Source organism: Saimiri boliviensis, chromosome 21 (assembly GCF_048565385.1).
Source record: "Saimiri boliviensis isolate mSaiBol1 chromosome 21, mSaiBol1.pri, whole genome shotgun sequence".
Taxonomy (NCBI): domain Eukaryota; kingdom Metazoa; phylum Chordata; class Mammalia; order Primates; family Cebidae; genus Saimiri; species Saimiri boliviensis.
The window spans coordinates 22,889,607-22,909,011 of NC_133469.1; the positions used below are offsets into that span (position 1 = coordinate 22,889,607).

The following is a 19,405-nucleotide window of genomic DNA, read 5'->3' on the forward strand; positions in this document are numbered from 1 at the left end:
GTACAGATGTACCAGAATTTGCTCATCTGCTCTTCTGTGGCTGGACTTCAGAGCTGTTTCCAGTTTGGCACTAATTTGAATTGTGGAGGCAGTTTTAGACCAAATTTAACTTAGCAGTACAATACGGAGTGATCAAGTCAAGCTCATGAGCATACCTGCCACCTCACTCACTTGGCATTCTTTATGGTGATACACCTGAAATTTCCTCTCTTAGTTATTTTGAAATATTAATTATTATGGTCGCTTTTCACGTGTTGAGAGGGCCGTATCGTGGGTCTCTCTTTGCTGCGGTGCGCCAGAGCAGAGTACGAGTCTGAGGCTGAGGGAGTCATGGCAGGACAGGCGTTTAGAAAGTTTCTCCCACTCTTTGACCGAGTATTGGTTGAAAGGAGTGCTGCTGAAACTGTAACCAAAGGAGGCATTATGCTTCCAGAAAAATCTCAAGGAAAAGTATTGCAAGCAACAGGAGTCGCTGTCGGATCGGGTTCTAAAGGAAAGGGTGGAGAGATTCAACCAGTTAGCGTGAAAGTTGGAGATAAAGTTCTTCTCCCAGAATATGGAGGCACCAAAGTAGTTCTAGATGACAAGGATTATTTCCTATTTAGAGATGGTGACATTCTTGGAAAGTACGTAGACTGAAATAAGTCACTATTGAAATGGCATCAATGTGAAGCTGCCCATTCCACTGAAGTTCTGAAATCTTTCATCATGTAAATAATTTCCATATCTCTCTTTTATAATAAACTAATGATAACTGATGACATTTAGTGTTTCCAAAATTGTTTCCTTGTACTGATATAAACATTTCCAAATAAAAATATATAAACAAACAAAAAAAAATTATTATGGTCTATAGTCCCCTGCTGTGCAGCAGACCTCAAAACGTATTTTTCCTGTTTGGCTGAAACTTTGTACGTTTTGACGAGGAAGTTTCCATGACATCGTTCTGTTATCTCCCACTCTGGTAACCATCATTCTGCTAATTTCTACTAATATGAATTCAGCTTTTTTTTCTTTTAATTCGCCTCACTCTGTTGCCCAGGCTTCAGTGCAGTGGTGCAATCTCGGCTCACCGCAACCTATGTCTCCCGGGTTCAAGCCATTCTCCTGCCTCAGCCTCCCGAGTCGCTGGGATTACAGGCACCTGCCATCATGCCCAGCTAATATTTGTAATTTTAGCGGAGATGGGGTTTCACCATGTTGTCCCGGCTGGTCTTGATCCACCTGCCTCGGCTTCCCAAAGTGCTGGGATTACCAGCATGAGTGAAGACGCCCAGCCCAAATTCAACTTTTAAAAGATTCCACATCCATGTGAGATTATGTAGTATTTGTATTTCACTTAGCACTATGTCCTTTAGATTTATGTGTGTCATTCCCAGTGACAGAGTGTTTTTGTTTGTTTGTTTGTTTTTTGAGACGGAGTTTCGCTCTTGTTGCCCAGGCTGGAGTACAATGGTGCAATCCCGGCTCACCGCAACCTCCGCCTCCTGGGTTCAGGCAATTCTCCTGCCTCAGCCTCCTGAGTAGCTGGGATTACAAGCTGGGATTTTAGCAGACACGGGGTTTCACCATGTTGACCAGGATGGTCTCGATCTCTCGACCTTGTGATCCACCCGCCTCGGCCTCCCAAAGTGCTGGGATTACAGGCCTGAGCCACCGCGCCCGGCCCTGTTTGTTTGTTTTTTGAGACGGAGTTTCGCTCTTGTTGCCCAGGCTGGAGTACAATGGTGCAATCCCGGCTCACCGCAACCTCCACCTCCCAGGTTCAAGCAATTCCTGCCTCAGCCTCCGGAGTAGCTGGGATTACAGGCACGTGCCACCACACCTGGCTAATTTTGTATTTTTTTTTTTTTTTTTTTTTTAGTAGAGATGGGGTTTCACCATGTTGGTCAGGTTGGTCTCGAACTCAGGTGATCCACCCATCTTGGCCTCCCAGAGTGCTGGGATTACACATGTGAGCCACTGTGCCCAGCCGAGTTTTTTTTTTTTTTTTTTTTTTTTTTGAGACGGAGTTTCGCTCTTGTTACCCAGGCTGGAGTGCAATGGCGCGATCTCGGCTCACCGCAACCTCCGGCCCCTGGGTTCAGGCAATTCTCCTGCCTCAGCCTCCTGAGTAGCTGGGATTACAGGCACGTGCCACCATGCCCAGCTATTTTTTTGTGTTTTTAGTAGAGACAGGGTTTCACCATGTTGACCAGGATGGTCTCGATCTCTTGACCTCGTGATCCACCCGCCTCGGCCTCCCAAAGTGCTGGGATTACAGGCTTGAGCCACCGCGCCCGGCCGAGTTTTGCTCTTTTTAAGACTGAATAGTACGCCACTGTGTCTGTGCACTGCCTTTTCTGTATGCATTCATCTTCGCCCGACCGACTGAGGCAGATTCCGCCTCGTGGCTACTGTGATGAGGCTGCAGTGAACCTGGGAGGACAGATATCCCTGATTTCAGCTCCCTTGGATATATTCCCAGAAGTGGGATTGCTGGCTCATACGGTAGTCCTGTGTCGTGTTTTGAGGAACCTGCGTGCCGTTTTCTGCGGCGGCTGTGCTGTACGCTGGCCCTGTGCTCGGGTTTCCTTTGTCCACATCCTGGCCAACACTCACCTTCCGTCTTTTTCATAAGACCTGTTCTGATGAGAGGGAGGTGGTATCTCACTGCGGTTTTAATCTGCGTTTTCCTAAAGACTCACGTTGCCCCTGCTCAGCTCTGGGCTCCCGAGCTTCTTTGCTCTTTTGCCGCTGTTTGAGTTCCTCGTATATTTTGGATATTAGCCCCGTATGGTTTGCAGAGTTTTTTTTCTTATAATGGGGGTTGTCTCTTTGTTACTTGTTCCGTTTGCTGTACAGAAGCTTTTTAGTTTTTGAGACCATCCTATTTGTCTATTTTTGCTTTTGCTGCCTGTGTTTGTGGGGACATCCCCAAAAAACCATTGCCCAGATCAGTGTCATGGAGCTTTTTTCTCTATGCTTTCTTATGGTAATTTTGCAGTGTCAGGCCTAATGTTTAAGTCTTTGATCCATTTTGGGTTGATTTGGGGGCACGGTGTAAGATAAGGGAATAATTCTATTTTCTGCATCGGAATAGCCACTTTTCCCAGCAGCACTGATTGAATAGACTGTTCTTTCCCCAGGGTGTGTTCTTCATGCCTTTGTCAAAAGTCAATCTGGGCCCGGTGGCTCACACCTGTAATCCTAGCACTTTGGGAGGCCAAGGTGGGTGGATCACCTGAGGTCAGGAGTTCAAGACCAGCCTGGCCAACATGGTGTAAACCCATCTCTACTAAAAATACAAAAAATTAGCTGGGTGTGGTGCTGGTGCCTGTAATCCTGACTACTTGGGAGGCTGAGGCAGGAGAATCACTTGAACCCAGGAGGCGGAGGTGGCAGTGAGCTGAGATGGCACCATTGCACTCCTTCCGGCCTGGGCAACATTCCTCCTGTGTTCTGGGATATTCTTGAGAGTATTCCCATCTGTAGATAGTTGCTAGTTAGATTTCTGTGGTGGGAAGTGGAGCTACAGTATTCGACGTTTCTTTTTTTTTTTTTTTGGAACAGCGTCTCACTCTGTCACCCAGGCTGCACTGCAGTGGCATCAGCATGGCCTCACTGCATCCTTGCTCTCTTAAGCTGAAGTGATCCTCCCACCTCAGTCTCCTGAGAAACTAGGCCTACAGGCATACATCACCACACCCAGCTCATTTTTAAGTTTTTTTTTGTAGAGATGGAGTCTTGCTATTTTGCCCAAGTTGGTCTCGAACTCCTGGACTCAAGCAGTCCTCCTACCTTGGCCTCCCAAAGTGTTGGAATTACAGGCCCCTGCCTGGAGTATTCTTATGTCTTGCTAATGTCACTCTCACACCTACCGTTAATGACTTGGAGAAACGGATCTTTAAAAGAATCGATGTTTTAATATATGGGGCTAGATGATTTCAGCAAATACTCCTGACTGCTGTAATTTTTCTTATCAACATTCTATTTTCCTTTGTTTGTAAAACACATGAATAGAATAGGTTGCCATAAAAGCGAATTTTGGAAACAGTCCCTTACCTAGGACTTTGTGTGCACCTCTGATCATTTCCTTCAGGTACAGTCCTAGAAGGAGAATCTGTGTTTGCCAGTATTCTTGTAGCTGCAGATGATAGGAACCCTTTCCAAACTGCTTGTAGCAACAGGGCAGAGGACTCTTGAGTGAAGAGGCTTGGCAGGCAGGCAGGCGGCTTGAGGCCTGGCTGGGGCTGAGGCTTAGGCTGGTGGCCTCGGGATTCTGTCTCCTTCTCTGTCTCCTGGCTCTGTGTGCTTTCACTTGCTTTTTTCTTTGCCTGATACGTTTTCTTCCTGCAATAGAAAAGATGGTCCGATTGGTGTTCATCCAGCTTAAAACCCTAGGTAGGAAGTCTAGGGGCTGATGACAAGTGGCCCTGATGGGGTCACAGGCCCATTGCCGAAACAGCTGCTACGGCCGTTAATCGTTAATAGGCCAAGTCCCGGGTCACAGGACCACCCTTTGAGCCAGGAAATGGGTCATGGGTGAGCCCTACCCAGTCCTCGTGGCTTGAAAACGGAGGAGGTTTTTGAAAAGAAAAGGTGAGCCTGCTACCAAAAGAAGGGGCCAGGAGAAGTGCCAACTGCCCACTGCAGCTGTGGTTGAGGTTGTGGTGCAGGCTGAGATGGCTGTGCCAGTGCAGTGTGCGGGAGGCGTGGGCACTGGGCATCACGTGAAAAGCCGGCCGCTGCCACTAACCCTGGACCAGGAGATTTTCACCTCGTATAGCGACACAAAGGAAGCAGCGTGAGGTTTTCACCAGTGATTTCCTTAAATGGAAACAAAACAACCAGGATACCGTGCACCTTTAGGGAGACTAACTGCATATAGGCTCATTAAATAAATGGAACGTAATTGATCTGCATTAAAACTTTCCTGCCTCACACCTGTTTGTGAAAGAAAGAGAAATAATGAAAAACAAAAACCTTTTGTGTTACCCTCAGCTCTGGGTCCCCAGAGCTGCTTCAGTACTTGGAGTCTGTGGCCAGCGTCTCAGTCTTGCACGTGCATGTGGATCGCCTGGGAATGTCAACCTGCAGCTTCCAGTGAAACTGACCTCGTTGTCTGAGGTGTCACCCGAAGTTCTTGGTCTACGGCCAAGGAAATCAAGGACAGGGACTCTCCAAAGGGGGCGTTAGAGCAGAAGTTAGTAAGCGAGAGGAAGAAAGCTCTCCGAAGCAGAGAGGGGCCCCAGAAGGATGCGTTGCCTTTTTACAGTGAGATGCAGGTGTTTTTGTAGACAAGCTGGCGGGGAGGGGTGCTTCATTTACAGAAAGTGTGAATTTCTGACCGTCCTGCCCCACCCTTTCTAGTGCACAGGCGGGCAGGTTCCTTAGCCTGAGATACTCCATCTTGCTTATCTCTTCCTGCTGCGCAAGTGTAAAAAAGGCAGGGGAGGGGGTTTGGGGGTGGAGGGGCTGGCCAGAACACTCCCTGGGGGATGTGCCTGGTGCAGGGCAGCCCTTTTTTTTTTTTTTTTTTTTGAGACGGAGTTTCGCTCTTGTTACCCAGGCTGGAGTGCAATGGCGCGATCTCAGCTCACCGCAACTTCCGCCTCCTGGGTTCAGGCAATTCTCCTGCCTCAGCCTCCCGAGTAGCTGGGACTACAGGCTTGCGCCACCATGCCCAGCTAATTTTTGTATTTTTAGTAGAGACAGGGTTTCACCATATTGACCAGGATGGTCTCGATCTCTTGACCTCGTGATCCACCCGCCTCGGCCTCCCAAAGTGCTGGGATTACAGGCGTGAGCCACCACGTCTGGCAAACTGATCATTTATTGTCAATTTTGTAGTGTATACGTTTGGAATTTTTCTATCTTAACGATAATTTGATGTGGTAAAGTTAACATTCTGCTTTTAGTTCATCTTCACAAGATGTGAAGATTTTGCAAAATAAGATTGTTTTTCTTGGAAGACTCATGGCTTAATTGTAATTGAATGATTAAAACTCAAATGCAGTTCTGAAAAGATTATTTAATGTGATGAATATGAATGTACCAAAGAATTTTACAAAACAAAGAATTGATATTATCTTGTTATTCTGCCTTGTTTTTTAAATTTAATTGATAGTTGTTAACTCAAAAAGAATAGAATATTCTTCCTAAGCTATTTAGCAAATTTATTGTCTTTTATATACACGTAAGTTTTCAATTTCTTCTTTTTAAATCTCTTAAACGTCTTAGATGTAACATTATTGACCTAAACCATTCATTATTGCAGCTTCATACTTTTGCAGTAAAAATTATGCTTTTATACCTCAAAATATAAAACATAGGAGATTTCCTAAGGTGTGTGTAGAATATTTGCTACTGGATGCTCAAAATTAACACTTAATTCAAGTGACCTCCCTCTGCTCTGCTGGTTAGATGCAGTGGTGACCAAAGTGATCACTTGACCATTTGCAAGTGCAGACATCGAAGGAATGACCATGAGTGAGCGTTTTGTTTGTAATTGGCCTTTCAAAGGCGGAGGCCAGCGCTGAAGCCACAGAGCAGATCTTGCTGAATAATGATGTCGAAGCCACACTTTGGGGCTTTCATGCTTTTATCTCAAAAATTTGTCTCTATACAGTGTTTAGAATGTATGTGGTAGGTGGCCCATCCAGAGATGGGAACATGGATCTATCCATGTGACTTGTGGTTTTCATGTTACGTCTTTTATTGTTTGCTGTTTAATGCGTGCTCATTTTAATATACTTGGTACACCCGGGGTGGCTTTCTTCAGCGTATTTCTACCTGGATATTCCTCATATATTTCACTAGAGGGCGATGTCTGCAATACCGAAACCTGGCTTGGCTTTTGCGGTTCTCACTAGAAGACGCACCTGTTTGAGCTCTGGGAAGGGTCTTTTGCCTTTTAAGGGTCAATCAAAACGAGTGTTGCTGGGGGAAAATTGTGAAGTGCTTTGTGATTCAGATGTATTACCTATCACATTGGCTCTGCCTGTGCCCTGTGCAGTCAGAATGGTTCCCTCGGGACCATGGCTCTTTTCCTCAGACCACTGGCCTTGATTCCAAGGTCCAATTCATTCACGAATTGATTAATAATAGCACAAACACTTATGAAACTCCTTCACCTCCAAACTAGAACATTCCTTGCGGTGATGAGCCGTCCGCCTCATCCTCCGCCTTCCCCTTAGAGAAAATTGCCTGGCTTTGCGATTTTCATGATCTATTTAAGGCGTTTTATCTTACACACATATATTGATGCATATACAACATCATGTTCCATTCCCTTGAGTTTGAATCTGTAAAAAGAAATAATGCTATCTATTGTCTTTGGAGAATTGCTTTTTTGAGTCAGCATTGTTTCCGAGACTCACCATGTCCTGACGTGTGCTGTCCTTACCCGATTTTCCCTGCTGAGTGACTGCCCAGCCTCACCATTGCGTGAGTGTCTTACGGCTGAGTCACCAGTGCTCTGCCCATCCGGTTCAGCACCTGAGTTCTTTGCACGTTTTTCCTATCACAGACGGGGCTGCTATGCACGTTGTTATAAAGGTCTCCAGGACCTGCACAAGAATCTCTCCTGGATGTTTTGAGTTGAAATGGAGTGAATGTACAACTTATTAAGACAATGGCAAATAGTTTCCCAAACAGTTGTATTATTTTACAGCCCTTTCCTAGGAGTATGTAAATGACGAAAATTCTTGTTGTTTTTAATAGATACATAATAATTGCACATCTTTCTAGTGTAGAGAGTGATCCTTTGATGCATGCATACATTATGTAACAGCCAAATCGGCCGGGCGAGGTGGCTCACACCTATAATCCCAGCACTTTGAGAGGCCAAGGCGGGTGGATCATCTGAAGTCAGGAGTTCGAGACCAGCCTGGCCAACGTGGTAAAACCCCATCTCTACTAAAAGTGCAAAAATTAGCTGCTCATGGAGGCAGGCACCTGTAATTCTAGCTACTTGGCAGGCTGAGGCAGGAGAATCGCTGGAACCTGGGAGGCAGAGGTTGCACTGAGCCAAGATCACGCCATTGCACCCCAGCCTGGGCGACAAGTGCAATGGTGCTATCTCGGCTCAGTGCAACCTCTGCCTCCTGAGTTCTAGCACTGTAATTCTCCTGCCTCAGCCTCCCAAGTAGCTGGGATTACGGGTGTGTGCCACCATGCCCAGCTAATTTCTGGATTTTTAGTAAAGATGGGGTTTCACCATGTTGGCCTGGCTGGTCTTGAACTCCTGACCTCAGGTGATCCACCCACCTTGGCCTCCCAAAGTGTTGGGATAACAGGCATGAGCCACCACGCCTGGGCCTCTAATAATTCTTTGTACCTCTGTGGTAACAGTTGTAATGTCTCCTTTTTGACTCTGATTTCATTTATTTGAGTCTTTTTCTCTTCTTAGTTTAACTAAAGAGTTTTCAATTTTGTTTATCTGTTCAAAAAACCAACTTTTTGTTTTGTTGGTCTTTTGATTTTTTTTTTTTTTTTTAGACAGAGTCTCTCTCCCTCTCTCTACGAAGCTGGAGTGCAGTGGCCTGATACTGGATCACTGCAAGCTCCTCCTCCTGGATTCAAGCAATTCTCCTGCCTCAGTCTCCCAACTAGCTGGGACTACAGGTGCCCGACACCATGCCTGGCTCATTTTTCGTGTTTTTAGTAGAGACAGGGTTTCACCATGTTGGCCAGGCCGGTCACGATGAATGCTTTTTTAAGAGACAGGGTCAGGCTGGGAGTGGTGGCTCATGCCTGTAATCCCAGCACTTTGGGAGGCTGATGTGAGTGGATCACTTGCGGTCAGTAGTTCAAGACCAGCCTCGACAACTTGGCGAAACCCCGTCACTACTAAAAATACACAATTAGCTGGGCATGGTGGCGTGCGCCTATAGTCCCAGCTACACAGGAGGCTGAGGCAGGACAATTGCTTGAACCCGGGAGGTGGAGGTTGCAGTGAGCTGAGATCACACCATTGCACTCCAGCCTGGGCAAAAAGAGTGAAACTCCGTTTCAAAAAAGGAAAAAAAAAAAAGAGAGGGTCTTACTCTGTTTCCAGGCTGGAGTGCTGTGGCACGATCATAACTCACTGTGGCCTCAAACTCCTGGGCTCAACTGATTCTCATGGCTCAGTCTCCCAAGTTGCTGGAACTATGGGTACATGCCTCTATGCCAGACTAATTTTATGTTTATTTTTAGAAACAGGGTCTTGCTGTGTTGCCTAAATCGGTCTTGAACTCCCAGCTTCAAGCTGTCTTCTTGTCTCAGCTAAACGAAGTGCTGGGATTACGGGTGTAAGTCACTGGCTGGCTTTCTAGTCTCTGTTTCTAGGAGATAAGCTTTTTTAGTTTTCACATGGGAGTGTGAACACGTGGCATTTATCCTTCTGCGCCTGGGTTATTTCACTTAACGTCATGTTCTCCAGGCTCATCCGTGTCGATGTGAGTGACAGAATTTCATTCTCTTTCAGTGGCTAAATCACATTCCATTGTATATATATAGTCCACGTTTTTTTTATCCATTCGGCTTTTGATAGACACTAAGGCTGATTCCATATGTCAGCTATTATGAGCGGGGCCACAATAAACACGAGAGCGCAGATATGTCTTCAACATACTGATTCCCTTTCCTTTGCATATATATTCAGCAGTGGGATTACTGGATCAGATGATACAGCTTTTTCTAGGTTTTTTTTTTTTTTTTTTTTTTTTTGAGACGGAGTTTCGCTCTTGTTACCCAGGCGGGAGTGCAATGGCGCGATCTCGGCTCACCGCAACCTCCGCCTCCTGGGTTCAGGCAATTCTCCTGCCTCAGCCTCCTGAGTAGCTGGGATTACAGGCACGCGCCACCATGCCCGGCTAATTTTTTGTGTTTTTAGTAGAGACGGGGTTTCACCATGTTGACCAGGATGGTCTCGATCTCTTGACCTTGTGATCCACCCGCCTCGGCCTCCCAAAGTACTGGGATTACAGACTTGAGCCACGGCGCCCAGCCTTTTTTTTTTTTTTTTTTTTTTTTTTAAGAGATGGGATCTTACTACGTTGCCTAGGCTGATCTTGAACTCCTGGCCTTGATCCTCCCGCCTTGGCCTTCCAAAGTGCTGGGATTACAGGTGTGAGCCACCATGCCAGGCCTCCGCTCTGAATCTCTGGGATTAGTCACTGGAACTCTGATTTGTTCATTTAGCCATGTTGCGTTTCTCTGACTGATCTCGATTCTTAGGGCCGTGTGCCAGTGTCCGTGCAGTGACATAGCGACTGAAGGCAGTCTTCATCATCCGGCTCTGTCTGGGCTCTTCTTTCATCAGTAAACCTATCCGAGATTAAGGAGAGGCTGATGGCTCAGGACCCTAAGCCCATGACTGCCTCAGCTCTTGTAGTGCCAGGGCGTGCCCTAAGTCCGGGATCACTGCGGTTGGAATTCTCTGGTCTCTGAGACGGACACAGCCCGGGTCACGCCTGAAGGCCATGGCTGCTGAGACCCGCACGGCACTGCCATAGCTCGCCTGCTGCTGCTGAGGCTTATTCAGCACCCAAAGTCACTGTAGCTGGGAGGTGGTGATGTGGGCCAGATCCCAAGTCCCTGTCACCGGGGTGCGTGTTCTCATCTGGCACTGGGGTGGGGTGAGATCTGCCTGTGGGTACTGGTCTAGTGTCAGGGAGCTGGGGCTCTGCCCAGCACTGGATATTATTGTAGTGAACCTAGTGTGGGTTCCCAGGCAGAGTCCTCCACTTAACCTCTTCTTCCCCCAAGCAAACAGTGTCTCTCTTCATGCTGCCGTGCTGGGGTTGGGGGAGGGGTACTCGGGTAACCCTATGGCCACTGAGGCTGACACAATACTGGGTCACACCCAGAGTCCACTGCCGTGAGACCAGCCCAGTGCCTGTACCGCCTGCCTGGAGCTGAGGTTTCTCTGTGGCCTGTGACTACCGCAGCTGGACGCAGTGATGCGGCCCGAACACAAGTCTGTCCTGCCGAGCCGGTGTGGGGCGGGTGGAGAGGCTTCCTCTGGGGGTGCCAGCCTGGCATCAGGGGCTGAGTTGCTGCTCAGTGCTGGCTTTTCCTGAAGTGGGCCTGAGCCTGGGCTGCAAAGTCCTGTGCGGGCTTCCCTGTCCTTCTCCAAGAGGGCGTTCCGGGTGAGGGTTTGGCAGTCCGTTCTGAGGAAGCATGAATGGGAAGGCGTGCGACCCAGGGTAGCGGATGTGTAGACTCGCTGTCACTTCCAGCCTAGACAGTTACCTCCCGCTAAGACCTGGCTCTTCAGCATCAGAACGGATTACATGAAGGCATATACATTGCCCCTTCTCCAGTCCTTACCTACTCGCATTGTGTTTTCGCAGCGATCCCATTGTGCCTGGCTCCCTCCCAGGAGCTCTTGCTGGAAGTGAGGTGCTGCTGTCCTGAACATCGGCCCGGCAGCTGCGGCCTGGGGTTTTGCGGTGATCACGAATGGGCAAGGTGTTTGGGCTCCTGGGACACAGCTGTCAGTCAAACCTGGCTGAGTCTCCGCGGTCCCCAGCAGATCCTGTTGGAAAGAAGGAAGCAGACAGCAACATGAAGAGGAAGGGAAAACAGCCCGGAGAACGTCCTGGGGCCTGGGAATACCATCATGGTGATTAGACCCCTCCCGTTCTCCTCTTCTGGACTGCATGTCTTTATTTATTTATTTATTTATTTATTTATTATTACTATTATTATTATTATTATTTATTTTTTTTTTTTTTGGAGACGGAGTTTTCACTCGTTACCCAGGCTGGAGTTGCAATGGCGCGATCTCGGCTCACCGCAACCTCCGCCTCCTGGGTTCAAGCAATTCTCCTGCCTCAGCCTCCTGAGTAGCTGGGATTACAGGCACGTGCCACCATGCCCAGCTAATGTTTTTTGTACTTTTTAGTAGAGACGGGGTTTCACCATGTTGACCAGGATGGTCTCGATCTCTTGACCTCATGATCCACCCACCTCGGCCTCCCAAATGCTGGGATTACAGGCTTGAGCCACCGCGCCCGGCCCTTATTATTATTATTTTTTAAGATGGGGTTTCACCATGTTGGTCAGGCTGGTCTTGAACTCCCGACCTCAGGTGATCCGCCCGCCTTGGCCTCCAAAGTGCTTGGGTTACAGGCGTGAGCCACCGCGCTCGGCCCTGACTGCATGTCAATGTTTGCCTCACCCCCTGCGCTCTGAAGCAGCAGAGCTTCGTGGCTGATGGCACCTGCTTTCTTGGGCCTGAATTTCTGTATCTTTTAGACAGGGATACAGCCTGGACTATGGTGAAACACTATCTCTAAAAAACAAAAACAAAATGGGGATAATGATCGTAGCAAGCACCTGGGTTGTTGGGAGGATTAAATGGGGTCCTCTGTGGAAGCTGCTTTCGGCCAGTGCTGGGCGCCGAGTGGCAGTTCATTAGTTCCCGCCTTGCTTGAGTGCTGATGTACCTTGGTACTGGAAGCCGAAATCTGTGTTCATCTGCAGCCCCAAATTTCTACTTTTTTATTGCCCTATGTCATAAGCCAAAGCCCTTTCCCCAAGAAGTCTGAGATTAATGGTACTTCCTCTCTCTTAAATTGCCCACCTTGTGGGGTCTGCGGAGCCTAAGGTTGGGTTGGAAGAGGGGAGGTTGGCTGCCAGGGTTCAGAGAAATGTTGTCTTTTGTTTTTCTCCTGTTCTTGTAAGTTCCTTCTGCCTTTCAGCCTCTCGGGGTGAGATTGGATTAGGCGAAGCTTCCTCACAGCTGCCTTCTGATTCCCTGCCTCCCACTGGCGGGGACTGGGCAGGGACCTCTCCACTGGAGTCCGACAGAGACACACTGGGGAGTTCCTCTTGTCTGTGAGCCCCACAGATTCACATGTGGACTCAGCTCTGAGAACACTTTGAATGAGGGGAGCCCATAATTCCCAGTCATGATTTCGCTAATGTTTCTTTCTTTTTCTTCCCCAACAACTGCTTGCTCTACTCATTTGGCAGTGAATAATTTACATTTTTAGTGACATCTCACTTTATCTAATGGGCTATTAAAACTTCTTATTACTGCCGGGCGCGGTGGCTCACGCCTGTAATCCCAGCACTTTGGGAGGCCGAGGCGGGTGGATCACGAGGTCAAGAGATCGAGACCATCCTGGTCAACATGGTGAAACCCCGTCTCTACTAAAAATACAAAACATTAGCTGGGCATGGTGGCACGTGCCTGTAATCCCAGCTACTCAGGAGGCTGAGGCAGGAGAATTGCCTGAACCCAGGAGGCGGAGGTTGCGGTGAGCCGAGATCGCGCCATTGCACTCCAGCCTGGGCGACAAGAGTGAAACTCGTCTCAAAAAAAAACTTCTTGTTACTGGACCTTTTTTTTTTTTTTTTTTTTTTTTTTTTTGAGATGGAGTTTTACTGTGTCGCCCAGTCTAGAGTGCAGTGGCACGATCTTGGCTCACTGTAACCTCCGCCTGCCAGGTTCAAGCCATTGTCCTGCCTCAGCCTCCCGAGTAGCTGGGATTACAGGCACCTGCCTTGACGCCCAGCTGATTTTTGTATTTTTAGTAGAGACGGGGTTTCACCATGTTGACCAGGCTGGTCTCGAACTCCTGACCTCAGGTGATCCGCCTGCCTTGGCCTCCCAAAGTGCTGGGATTACAGGTGTGAGCCACCGCGCCCAGCCTCGTCAACTTCCTTACCCAGGGCTTGCCCTCAGCATTTTTTCCTCTTCCCCTTATAGGCCTGGTTGGTTTACACAACATTGGACAGACCTGCTGCCTGAACTCCTTAATTCAGGTGTTTGCAATGAATGTGGACTTCACCAGGATACTGAAGAGGTAAAACTCTTCTTGAGGCTGGTCAGCATGTGTACTAATTCATTTTCAATATGTTTAGTTATTCACAGTGACTTGGACGTTTTGAGATCTCTCCAAAGTGGGCAGAGGGAAGATCTGTTTCTGCATATTCTGGACTACACATTATTTCTAAAACTTCTTAGGTTGGTCTGGGGTGGGGCCCAGGTATGGGTACTTTTTAAAAGCACTCCTTGGGTGATTTTAAAGTCCAGCCAGGATTGACGGCCACTGACTTGGTTAAAAGAGAGAGTTGGAACTAGACCGATATCGGGAAGGAGTCAGTGGCCAGTACACACCTCCTTTCCCCCCGCACTCACACAATGCGCTGTCTCTCTCTCTGTCTCTCTCTCTGTGTCCTTTTCTGCCCGTGCTCTCTCCTTTGTCCCAACCAAGTAGTGCCTGTAATTAAATGAATCATTGCCAAACCACACAGACAGCACTTCCCGCTGCCCTTTCTTCCCAGGACCCACCCCAGCATGTGCCTCTGCAGTTTGGAGAGCTTTAAGCTGGACGTTTTGCTGCTTGCCCGAGATGTGGAGCCAGGATCTTGGGCAGGGTGCAGAGGGGCCGATCCCCGTCTCCAGAAGGTCCCCTGTACGGCAGATTCACTCACGTGGTGCTTTTCAGCCTTGGCCACACATTGAAATAATCTGGGGAACGGAAACGTTCTGATAACTGGGCCCCACCCCCCAGAATTCTGGTGTAATTTGTATGGGAGTGGCCTGGATAGGGAGATTGAAAATTTTTCCCAAGTGATTCCAGCATGCACCTAGCTTCAAGAACTATGCGTAAGGAGGTTTCTGGCCATTCTTGTGTGGCAGGATCACGGTGCCCAGGGGAGCTGACGAGCAGAGGAGAAGTGTCCCTTTCCAGCTGCTTCTGCTGTTGGAGAAGATGCAGGACAGCCGGCAGAAAGCAGTGCGGCCCCTGGAGCTGGCCTATTGCCTACAGAAGTACAACGTGCCCCGTAAGACACCCTCCTGCTGATCCGAAGTGGGTGGGAAGCTTAGAGAGGAAGTAACACCAGTGAAGCGATGAGAAACAAGTTAGGTAGCCTGGATCTCTCGGATGATAGAGACATTTGTGTAAGAGGCATACATTTTTGGAGGTGCAGAATCGATATTATTTATGAACATTTTATTTCCTTAGCACCCTTTTCTGCTTTTTTTTTTTTTTTTTGAGACGGAGTTTCGCTCCTGCTACCCAGGGTGGAGTGCAATGGCGTGATCTCGGCTCACCGCAACCTCCGCCTCCTGGGTTCAGGCAATTCTCCTGCCTCAGCCTCCTGGGATTACAGGCACGCGCCACCATGCCCAGCTAATTTTTAGTATTTTTAGTAGAGACGGGGTTTCACCATGTTGACCAGGATGGTATCGATCTCTTGACCTCGTGATCCACCCGCCTCAGCCTCCCAAAGCGCTGGGATTACAGGCGTGAGCCACCGCGCCCGGCCTGTTTGTTTATTGATCGCTTCGTATGTAGTGCCAACTTAGCCTTTCGGTGGGGTGGGGGGCTAGGCAGAGACAAAGTGGTGAGTGTTTGTGTGCATCTAGGTACCAGGGCATAAGAAGTGCGTCTGAGGACCTCACTAATGGGCTGTTCCTTTTCTCTGTGGCCAGTGTTTGTCCAGCATGATGCTGCCCAACTCTACCTCAAAATCTGGAACCTGATTAAGGACCAGATCGCTGATGTGGACTTGGTAAGAACCTAGGACCGGAGCGCCTGGAAGCTTAAGATGCTGCTCGTTTAACTCATTCAGCTATTGTCCCTGTCGCGTGTAGAGGGAAAGAGTTATTCCACAGAAAATGCTTATCACAGTTTCCTAATATTGTTACTGGGATTATTTGTCACCTTTGTGAGTAGGACAAAGAGCATTAGCGGCTCCAGTTTCTGCAGCTTCTGTCTCTTGGCTCCAACTTCTGGCAGTTGGCCTGGCCTGGCTTACGGTGTCACTTGTGTCTGGCCTCTCTGCTCCCTCCTGCAGGTGGGGAAGCTGCAGGCCCTGTACATGATCCGGATGAAGGACTCTTTGATCTGCCTGGACTGTGCCGTGGAGAGAAGCAGAAACAGCACCATGCTGACCCTCCCACTTTCTCTTTTTGACGTGGACTCGAAGCCCCTGAAGACGTTGGTAAGGAGAGTCTCTCGGTATTTGCTGCTCCCGTATGTGTTAATCTATCATCTGTTGTCACAACTCAGTGTCTGAGAGTAGGTGATGTCGCTCTTGCACTTCTGGAGGCGGGAAGTCAAGGTGGAGGGGCTGCGCCTGGTGAGGGTCTGCTTGCTGGTCCCGAGGCGAGTCCATGCGGGGCATCACATGGTGAGGGGGCCGAGCATGCTAATGTGCCAGCTCAAGTCTCTCTTCCTCTTCATATGAAGCCACCTGTCCCACTCTCGGGATAACCATTAACCCATTAATCCATGAGTGGATTAATTCATTTATGAGGGTTGTGCCCTCATGACCCAATGACCTCCCTCTATCTTTTTGGAGACGGAGTCTTCCTCTGTCACCCGGGCTGGAGTGCAGTGGCGTGATCTCGGCTCACTGCAGTCTCCACCTCCCGGGTTCAAGCGATTCTCCTGCCTCAGTCTCCCAAGTAGCTGGGATTACAGGTGCCTGCCACGACGCCGGGCTAATTTTTCTATTTTTAGTAGGGGCAGGGTTTCCCCATGTTGGCCAGGCTGGTCTCAAACTCCTGACTTAAGTGATCTGCCTGCGTCGGCCTCCCAAAGTCTTGTGATTACAGGCGTGAGCCACCGTGCCCTGTAATCATCTCTCAAAGGCCCCACCTGTCCACACAGCCACACTGGGGATTCAGTTTCAAGCTGGCTTTTGGGGCGGACAAACACTGAAACCATATCAGCACATAGCACAGTGCTGCCAGCTCCGCCTTGCCTCTGGGATCTAGCACGGGCTTCCGAGCAGTTGCTTCCTTCATTTTCATGGCTCTGCCAGTTTCTCCTTTGTTCCGGCAAAAATCTTTTCCCCTCCCACCTCCTCTTCCCTCACACTGCTCGCCTAACAGGAGCCCCCTCCTGTTTCATTCCTCTAGTCAGGAGGTGACCTTTGAGATCCTGCCAAGGGGACCACACCAGGCCAGGCATTACGAGGGATATGAAGGGAAGAAAAGCTGAACCCCTCAGCTGCAAAGTGTGGGGAGGCTGTACCTGATACAATTGGGGGTCTGTGTCGCTGCCCAAAAAATTTCGTGTTCAGTGGTAATCCCCAGTGTTGGCAGTAGGGCCTGGTGGGAGGAGATGGGGTCATGGGGGAGGGTTTCTCATGTTTTGGCACCATCCCCCATGGTGCTATCTTTGTGACAGTGAGTTCTTATGAGACCTTGAGTTCTCTCAAGATCTCACACTTGTTTAAAAGTATGCAGCCAGGCTGGGCGCAGTGGCTCATACCTGTAATCCCAGCACTTCGGGAGGCTGTGGCGGGCGGGACACCTCAGGTCAGGAGTTCGAGACCAGCCTGGCCAACATGGTAAAACGCTGTCTCTACTAAAAACACACAAAAAAATTAGCCGGGCATGGTGACATGGCCTGCAGTCCCAGCTGCTTGGGAGGCCGAGTCAGGAAAATCGCTTGAACCCGGGAGGTGGAGGTTGCAGCGAGCTGAGATGGCGCCATTGCGCCCCAGCTCCCCACTTGATCTCTTGCACCTGCCCCTCCCGTGTAAGATGCCTGCTCCTGCTTGGCGCGCCGCCATGATTGGGACTTCCTGCGGCCTCCTCGGAAGCAGATGCCACCATGCTTCCTGTCAGCCTGCAGAGCCATGAGCCAATCAAGCCTTTTTTCTTAGAAGTTACCCAGTCTCAGCTATTTCCTCATAGCAGTGTGAGAACAGATGAATACAGTCCTCGAGGCGGGAGATGCCAACGCTGCCTTTCCCCCCGTTCTCTTGGGTGGGGCAGGAGGATGCCCTGCACTGCTTCTTCGAGCCCAGGGAGTTATCGAGCAAGAGCACGTGCTTCTGTGACAACTGTGGGAAGAAGACTCGTGGGAAACAGGTACTAATTCCCTGAATCAGACTCGGCTGTCCCTCGGTGCACACACGGGGTTGGTTCGAGGACCCCTGCATTTACCAAAATCCGCACATACCCAAGTGCCCCAGTCAGCCCTGCGGAACCCACGTATGGGAAACGTCGGTCCCTCGTCTATGCGGTTGTGCATCTGGTGTGTTGTATTTTTGATGAGCGTTTGGTTGCAGATCTGGAACTCGTGCTTATGGGGGAGGGCAGACTGTACTTATTTAAAACAATTCGTGTATTCGGCGGACCCACACAATCTAACCCCATGCCCTTCACGGGTCAACTGTCCTTCACTAGTCTGGGGTTGCCCCCTGTGGATTTCCTGATAGAATTGTCAGAGGCCCTGAGGGGACTTCGTGGTGGGTGAGAAAGGGAATCTGGGTGTGGCTCGTATCTGGGATCCCGGGGTTCTGATCTCTAGAGCCATGGATGTGGCTTCTCAGGTCGCATCACTGAGAGGGACCAGAGGAGAAGGCCTGAGAGCAGCCGGAGGGCATTTCCCTCAGGGTGAGATGAGCTCCCTGGAGCAGACGCTGTGGCTCCCTGGGTCCTGGCACCTGTGCAGAGCCCTGTGCCCTTGTGCCTCTTGTGGGGACCCCGTGATGGCAGAATAGCCACGTTTTGCATTATTCGCGGAGGAGCTCAGCAGATTCAGCGAATGGGAGCCTTGAACTCCCCGACGTCACCCTGCGTCCTCTTTTCTGGGATGAACGTGCCACTGGTCCTGACATTTCTTTCACGCCCATTCCAAGTGGACGTTATCTCCAGAGTGATTTTGCTTTTTCAGGTCTTGAAGCTGACCCATTTGCCCCAGACCCTGACCATCCACCTCATGCGATTCTCCATCAGGAATTCACAGACGAGAAAGGTCTGCCACTCCCTGTACTTCCCCCAGAGCCTGGATTTGAGCCAGGTGCTTCCGACGAAGCGAGAGCTCCGTGACGCTGACGAGCAGGTGGGACGTTCTGACTCCGCCACCCTGCCTCTCCCCGGATGCTGCATTTTTCCTGTTTTCCCTTCCCTCGCTCCCAGTCTGCTAGAAGCCACCCATGGCTGCCCAGCCTCAAAAGACTTTCTTCTTTCTAAATATTGGATTTGTGTATATATGCCTCACAGCACTGAGGGACGGAATCCAGAATTCAGTAGGCTTCTTTGGAAATAATGTGGAATACATAGAAATGCATAGGCAAACATGCCACCGTGGGTTCTTAGAACCAACCACACTTTCTTTTTTTTTTTTTTTTTTTGAGACGGAGTTTCGCTCTTGTTACCCAGGCTGGAGTGCAATGGCGCGATCTCGGCTCACCGCAACCTCCGCCTCCTGGGTTCAGGCAATTCTCCTGCCTCAGCCTCCTGAGTAGCTGGGATTACAGGCACGCATCACCATGCCCAGCTCATTTTTGTATTTTTAGTAGAGACGGGGGTTTCACCTTGTTGACCAGGATGGTCTCGATCTTTCGACCTCGCGATCCACCCGCCTCGGCCTCCCAAAGTGCTGTGATTACAGGCTTGAGCCACCGCGCCCGGCCCATACTTTCTTATTCAAATGGCCTGGGCTCACTTTGAGGA

General features: G+C 49.5%; 1 protein-coding gene and 1 pseudogene across 3 annotated transcripts in view; both read left to right on the plus strand.

Annotated features, from left to right (window-relative positions):
• Window positions 1-19,405, plus strand: part of USP18 (ubiquitin specific peptidase 18) — a 38,952-nt gene that overhangs the window by 14,091 nt on the left and 5,456 nt on the right. For 2 of the 3 annotated variants that reach the window (XM_074390797.1, XM_074390796.1), the window contains exons 2-8: window positions 11,322-11,593; window positions 13,688-13,784; window positions 14,624-14,769; window positions 15,422-15,501; window positions 15,787-15,942; window positions 17,720-17,815; window positions 18,624-18,791. In XM_074390797.1, coding sequence (XP_074246898.1) covers window positions 11,431-11,593; window positions 13,688-13,784; window positions 14,624-14,769; window positions 15,422-15,501; window positions 15,787-15,942; window positions 17,720-17,815; window positions 18,624-18,791 — 906 coding nt within the window. In that variant the 5' untranslated portion in view covers window positions 11,322-11,430. The remainder of the gene's footprint in view (window positions 1-11,321; window positions 11,594-13,687; window positions 13,785-14,623; window positions 14,770-15,421; window positions 15,502-15,786; window positions 15,943-17,719; window positions 17,816-18,623; window positions 18,792-19,405) is intronic. The other variant, XM_039462519.2, reaches the window with a different exon arrangement.
• On the plus strand, window positions 224-840 carry LOC120361060 (10 kDa heat shock protein, mitochondrial pseudogene; annotated as a pseudogene).